The 7,700-nt window shown below is 42.0% G+C and overlaps 1 protein-coding gene across 2 annotated transcripts in view; it reads right to left on the bottom strand.

Moving 5' to 3' along the window:
* Positions 1-6,843, bottom strand: part of LOC138789658 (dipeptidase 2-like) — a 38,266-nt gene extending 31,423 nt beyond the window's left edge. For both annotated transcript variants that reach the window (XM_069968416.1, XM_069968415.1), the window contains exons 1-3: positions 6,789-6,843; positions 3,595-3,730; positions 9-189 (exon numbers count right to left, since the gene is read on the bottom strand). In XM_069968416.1, the coding sequence (XP_069824517.1) occupies positions 9-145 (137 nt within the window). In that variant the 5' untranslated portion in view covers positions 146-189; positions 3,595-3,730; positions 6,789-6,843. The remainder of the gene's footprint in view (positions 1-8; positions 190-3,594; positions 3,731-6,788) is intronic.
* Positions 6,844-7,700: the final 857 nt, after the last annotated feature.

Raw genomic sequence — 7,700 nt, forward strand, 5'->3', positions numbered from 1 at the left:
AGACTCACCCATCAATCAGAGGGTTTGACTTCATGAGATTCTCTGCTCTCTCGGACAAATCATCAGTGGAACACCATATATTCTGAGTAAATATGCACAGTAAAAAATAAGTCCACAAAGCATTTTGTGAAGACATTGGCTTCATCCACTCCACAAATGTCAGGTAATGGAAATGACTGGCTCCCAGAACTGAAAGCAGAAAGCATCAAAGCTGATTGAAAGTGTAGTTTTTTACACTGTACATCAGAGTAAGGGATTAGTAAAGTAATTTGGACCATGACAACAGTGTTACATCACCCCAATATTCTGAAACAGGAGGGACGCTAGACTATGATATCTATATCTAAATGAATTAGGCATAAAGGCATCTCTGAGAAAGGGAAACAAATACTGGCACTAATCCAAGTGTTTGAGACTTTTATGGTCTTTTTTAATTGAGCATAAGGAAGAGTAATACATATTAAGACATTACATATTTGCACAAGGAGAAAAGTAAGATACACGGGTCAGGGGCATAGCTCAGTGCGACTGACAGGATAGGGTACAGGATGTGCTGTCTAGCCCATAATAATGTTTTCTGAGATTGCTTGTCATATGAGCACTTATTGTTAGTGGAACGAGTTGTACTTTTTAGTAGCACCCACACCTGAATCTAGGCAGATAAGAGAGCAGGTAATGACCATGAGCATAAAACAGCATGTTTGGCTGTTTACAGCTTCCTAACCACCTTTGGTGGTCACAACTGGGCTGGAGGCAGCTGGCGGGCCTTGGCCTTTAAATAAGTGCAGGCCCCAGAGATCAGACTCACATCTATTAGATATCCTTTGGACATGCCATAAATGTCCCGGATGAGACTAGCCCTTTAATTTTTACATTGTATGCATAATGGTGCGTTCACACCTACAGGATCTGCAGCTGATTTTCTGCAGCAGATTTCATTTAAATAACTGAACACAGCATCAAATCTGCTGCAGATCTGCTGCAGATCCTGTAGGTGTGAACGCACTACGTTCACACAGAACAAAAGGGGTGGATTACGCGAGGAAATATTTCCGCCTGAAATCAACTGACACTGAATTCCGAGCAGAATATAAGCAGAATCCCTGCGTATTCCGCTAGGAAAGTGTTCAGCTCGTAATCAGCTCTTGACAAATTCAGTGCGGAATACTCGAGGAATCCGCGCTGAATCCGCAGGCATTCAGCGCTGAAATTCAGCGAGTATTTGGTGAGTAAACTAGACTATACCAGAATATATACTAGAATCCTCCTCCCCCCCCTTTTTTCCCCATTTCCGCGCTGATTCAGCGCGTAATTTCCGCTTGTATTACGCTTGTATTCCGCGCTGAAACAGGATATCAGAGCCCCATTGGTTTGTATAGGCTTCCGCTAGCGGAAGAATGAACATGTTCATTCTTTTGGCGGAAAGCGGATTAGTTCAGTGCGGAAATTCCACCGTGTGAACTGCAGTGCAGAATTTCCATTCAACACAATGTAAATTAGCTCTGCACCTATTTTAACAGCTGAAATTTCAGAGCAGAAATTCAGCTGCTTTTGCTCTGTGTGAACGAGCCCTTACACTGAAACTTTTACTCTAGTAAAGGAAAAGCAAGAGATCAGGAAGTGTGTATTCTTTTCTTAATGACATTGCTATGCAATGGTGTCAGCAGAAGTATAGAGGGTGTTCATATGTACAAACTGTGGTGCAACTTCCGTTCCTGCTTTTTTAACAGTTTTGTTGAAAATAAAAGCATTGCCTCAGTGACCTCCACTGATCCAAATAAAATGGATTTCTGCCCATTCATCATTTATTCTACACAGTCCCAGTGGCTTAGATAGAAAAGAAGAGAGCCCACTACAAAGTTCAAAATGGACCCCTCATTATGGTGTTTGGATTTTTTTTAACCATTAGACCGCTATCTTTTGGCACAGCTGTCATTTTGAGAGCAAATAACACCTATTATTTCATTATGTTGGCTGCAATTGTACACATAATGGCCGTGGTTAAGAAGTAATGAGTGTTATTCAGACAAATAATGACGGCCATCCAAAAATACATAGCCTAAGGATACAAGATAGTTACCCCCACACCCTTGTCATCACTCCTTGCTTAGCAACGATGAACAATATTTTTCAATTGCATTTGTTTCCTGCAGTGATTGTGTTAAGTTCTTAATACTGACATATATGACATCTAACAACAGTTACACAAACCTTTTCCTAAAACTGTATATACTTCTATATAGAAATTTGTTGCATGCATTTGTACACTTCTGTTTTCGCACTTGTCATTAACTCGGCTATTTCCCATTTCTATTTTTATTTGTTCTTTAACATATTACAGTAAGAGGTCCAAACACTTTTGAAACTTCTACTTATTGGTTTGACTGTATCAAATAAGCTTTGTTTTAGATATACATTTTTATTATAGATTGCAAAGAATGCCACTTAGTTTATCTAAATGTAACTTGGTTTAAGAGCATTGCTTTGGTATAAGAGCTCCCTGTACTGGGTGGGAGGGAGAGTTGGGAAGGGGCATAGTCTGCATAGCGGGGTCTATAGCACTGTACTCTGACCCAGGATGTCTCCCTCCCCTTCCAAATCATGGCAGATCCACCTCAGGCTGGGGCTTACATCAGGGGACAGGACTGTGGAGGTAATCTCTCCATAGCTGTAACCCCTCTCTCCCCGGACAGAGAGTGCTGCATGTATGTGCCCACATCTGTCCTGCTCATTCCTTCATGCTCCCTGTAGTCTCTGTCAGTCCTTGTGTTTCCCATCCTCTCCATTCCTGTACAGTAATTTATAATATGACATATTCAGCTGTTTCTAAATGTTTGTCTCATTTGTTTTACATGTTATTCAGGATAAAAAAAAAATCACTATTTTTGGGGTATGGAACCAATTGTCTGCATTTCAGTGTTTTCCTATGGGAAAATTTGCTTTGGTTTAAGAGTGGATTTGGATTACAAGTGCAGTCCCAGAACAAATTATGCTCGTAATCCAAGGCTGTATATTATACCGTATATATACACCATATCTTTATATATCTACATTGTAGCTATATATACGCCAGCCATACCACTGCTTCATTAATAGGAAGTTATAGCAGACTAAAAAATGTGATTAAGATTATGTTTAGAGTAATAATAGTAATATTTATATATTATAAAGGACAGTTCTTAAACTACTAGATTAGACACGTACATTTGGGAGAAACCTTACATCTGTTCTGCAAAAAACTGCCAGTATCCTGTTACAGTACTGTGCAATGTTGTTAGCTGTCAGCAGACTACACAGTGTTGCTTGAATGAAGGAAATTGCCATTATTCAATTCTATAGCAAATAAAGTTCACAATGATCACTTTTTATGCTTACAATAAAATAACAAGTGTTTATAAGATTATTGTCACAATGATAGATCTTTTCTTTCAGAAGTATAAACAGAAGAAATAATGTGCAGACTACTGTAACACCAGTGCACATACCAATACCAGGAAAAACATCACATTACATAGAGACAGAGAAGAGAGAAGACTGGTAAACATTCAGCATAATGCAGACTACAATGCCAAAGAGGGATAAACAGTCATATACCTGGCTGTACTTCTGAATAAGATGCTTTATGTGAAAAGGCAGGAAACTATACTGCCAAGCTGTTGAGGAATATGTCTGTTCCTCCTTTTCCGGAGCAATGATCACACACAGAGGCTGGGCTGCTCAATAAGTGGCTCTGTCACAAAAAAAAAACAACTCATACAGGAGGCTGCAGGAAAACGTAAGTGTATAAATAATTGGAGAATATTAATTATTATTAACTCTAGAAATCTTTGTGAATTATAAATAAAATATGAAATAATTTGAAATCTGAAATAAAGTAATTAAGGATAAATAGTAAAAATGTAAAGTAAAAAAAAATCTAACTGTGAGCTGTTTCAGGGGACATGGCTGGATCTTGTCTCTGAGCTCTAGCATCGTACCCCGAGTGATGTCGACATGTCTGAATAGCCCATACAGCCGACATGACCACCACTGACCAGCCCCTACAGTGCACATGACCACCACTAACCAGCCCATACAGCCGACATCACAACCCCTAACCAGCCCATACAGCCGACACCACCTCTGACCAGCCCACACAGCAGACATTACATCCTCTGACCAGCCCATATAGCAGACATCACAACCTCTGACCCGCCTATACAGCAGACATCACAACCTCTGACCAACCCATACAGCCGACATCACCACCTCTAACCAGCCCCTGCAGTGCACATCACCACCACTGACCAGCCCATACAGCCGACACCACCACTGACCAGCCCATACAGCCAACATTACCACCTCTGACCAGCCCATACAGCCGACATCACCACCTCTAACCAGCCCCTGCAGTGCACATCACCACCACTGACCAGCCCATACAGCCGACACCACCACTGACCAGCCCATACAGCCGACACCACCACTGACCAGCCCATACAGCCGACACCACCTCTGACCAGCCCATACAGCCGACATCACCACCTCTGACCAGCCCCTACAGTGCACATCACCACCACTGACCAGCCCATACAGCCGACATCACCTCTGACCAGCCCATACAGTCGACACCACCACTGACCAGCCCATACAGCCGACATCACAACCTCTGACCAGCCCATAAAGCCGACATCACCACCTCCTCCCAGCCCACACAGCCCTGGCATATTCTGGCCAGATAACAGCTGAATAGCCCATACAGCCGACATCACCACCATTGACCAGCCCCTACAGTGCACATCACCACCACTGACCAGCCCATACAGCCGACACCACCACCACTGACCCGCCCATACAGCCGACACCACCACCACTGACCCGCCCATACAGCCGACATCACAACCTCTGACCAGCCCATACAGCCGACACCACCTCTGACCAGCCCACACAGCAGACATCACAACCTCTGACCAGCCCATACAGCCGACACCACCACTGACCAGCCCATACAGAGCACACCACCTCTAACCAGCCCATACAGCCGACACCACCACTGACCATCCCATACAGCCAACACCACCTCTAACCAGCCCACACAGCAGACATCACAACCTCTGACCAGCCCATACAGCCGACACCACCACTGACCAGCCCATACAGAGGACACCACCTCTGACCAGCCCATACAGCCGACACCACCACCACTGACCAGCCCATACAGCCAACATCACAACCTCTGACCAGCCCATACAGCCAACACCATCTCTGACCAGCCCACACAGCAGACATCACAACCTCTGACCTGCCCATACAGCCGACACCACCACTGACCAGCCCATACAGAGGACACCACCTCTGACCAGCCCATACAGCAGACATCACCACCTCTGACCAGCCCATACAGCAGACATCACCACCTCTGACCAGCCCATACAGCCGACATCACCACCTACAGTGCACATCACTACCTCCTCCCAGCCCACACAGCCCTGGCATATTCTGGCCAGATAACAGCTGTCTTTTAGGACAACCCTCAATTTGAGTCCAAATACTACCTGTTATTATAAAATAATGGGCCTTATTTGACCTCAAAATGACAGCCAGTGGTCAAACGGTCAAACTTGGTCAAAATTGCATGGTTTCCAGCTCCCATTGAGTTGAATAGGTATTGCTCAAAACAGTATGAAAACAACACTACAGAGCATTGGGAATCAATGGGAGCTTAAAAAGACTAAACAAAATTCAAAAAAGGTCTGTATGTAAAAAAAAAAAACAACACACCTGTAAAAACCCTGCTGATTTGTAGGCTGTTTTTCAAAGCTATACAGTGCAGATTTTACACTATATATTTTACATTATATTATCATATTTGTTGCTGATTTCTGTAAAAATGCCCAAACTTACTAAAGGAGGATTCCAAAGAAATGTAAAAATCTGATGCAGGCAGGGGGAGTGGGAAACATAATAAGGAATCTTTACTTACCTGTCCCCATGTCCAAGCAGCAGCATCAACTTCCTGTCTGAAGGCCCCCAGCCTCCTCCAGCTCCCACAACATTACATCCTGGCTGAGAAAATGAGGCTGGACACCACTGCAGTCACTGACTGGCTGAGCGTGTACTTCCCATTAGGACATGATAATGCAGGAAGCAGGGAGAATGTGGAGCATGACGGCGGCCAGAGTGCTTGTGATGCTGCACTATGGGTAAGTATAGATTCTTTATTATGTCCCCACCATCCCCTCCCAAACCTGGATTTTTAGATTTGGATAACATAGAATATTTTTAACATAGTATATTAATAAAACAATGTGACAAATGGCCTAAACATAAAAAAAAAATCAAATACCAGTGGTGAGTGCGGTAATGAGTGCCAAACAACGATGTTACATAGCACTATGCCAGCTAAGGTAGAATGGTGCTGTCCACCAGGCCTAGCACATTTTTAGAAGAAAAAAAATGCACAACAGGAGTAAAGTAGATATCTTACTTGGCTGTATTCCCCTAAATGATTAGACCATGCAGACTGGAGAAAGTATAGAGACAGCTATTTATATACTGGAGCTAATGCAACAAAGAGGGAATAATACATAGCAGGCGGGATACTTCCTTTACTCCACTGTTCACTGCACTGGCCCGGTGACCTAAGGATTGCAGACTTAAAAAAGAAGACAAAGAAAGAAAGGAAAAGAACACAGGGCAACTATATAAAACTATAGATTAGGATGACTACTAATGTTGCAGCACATTAGCCCTTTACTATTTACTGTATCAGTCGGCTGTCTTTTTATTTTTAAATTAATTCGGCTTACCTGTAATATGGGTTAAACTCCGTCAAAAAGCCTATTTTCCTGTTCTGATGTTTGTGCTAGTGTAAAACAACATGCTGGCACATGAAGATAAATCTTTATCTATGTTATACAGCTTGAATCGTTCCTTACTAATAGAGCTAGAAGCAGAGAACTAGCAGGGGGTATCTTAATGGCAATTTTTTTTTTTATTTAGTTTATAGAATGATGTGAATTTAATTCATAGATAGCTGAGACATCCTGAGTATGATGTGCGCATTGTTATCAATGTTAATAAATGTCAATATAGATTTGTATAGAAGAGGAGGAAACTGACTGTAATGTCAGGGTCTGATGATATATTAGTAGAGGTTCGTCTTTCTTGTATTCATGTTCACTGATAACCTGCCTGAAACTAAATCTAGAAATATTAGTCAATTCCTTAAAAAAATATTTTAATTACAGTAACTGAATGATTATCATCTTCTCCCTCTGACCAATAGTAATAGGGAGGACATCATAGGTCTACCTGTCACTAGCTCAAGAGGAGTAAGATGATCTGAGACACTTATATTTCTTAAAGTGTCACTGTTGTTATATATTTCAAACAGGGGATGTGATATAAAGCAAGTCTGTAATTTACATTCATGATATATATTCATCATATTATCTATCAAAGGCAAGCAATATAACCAATACACTGGTTCACTTTTGTGTTATTCTCAGTTGTTCGCACGCTTCCGTCATTACTTCATTTGAAAAGATGGCGTCTATAATCTGATCACCATATATGCTAGCATATTTGCCAGTGTGGCAAATGCAAAAACAAACATTCAAATACCGACAATGCCTATTCATCACAATGGGGTGATAACTGGCTTAATTGTTTGCAATTATTTAATTAATTGATTGATTAAGCCACATGGCTTTTAATAA

The sequence above is a fragment of the Dendropsophus ebraccatus genome, chromosome 4 (genome assembly GCF_027789765.1).
Source record: "Dendropsophus ebraccatus isolate aDenEbr1 chromosome 4, aDenEbr1.pat, whole genome shotgun sequence".
In the NCBI taxonomy this organism is placed as follows: Eukaryota; Metazoa; Chordata; class Amphibia; order Anura; family Hylidae; genus Dendropsophus; species Dendropsophus ebraccatus.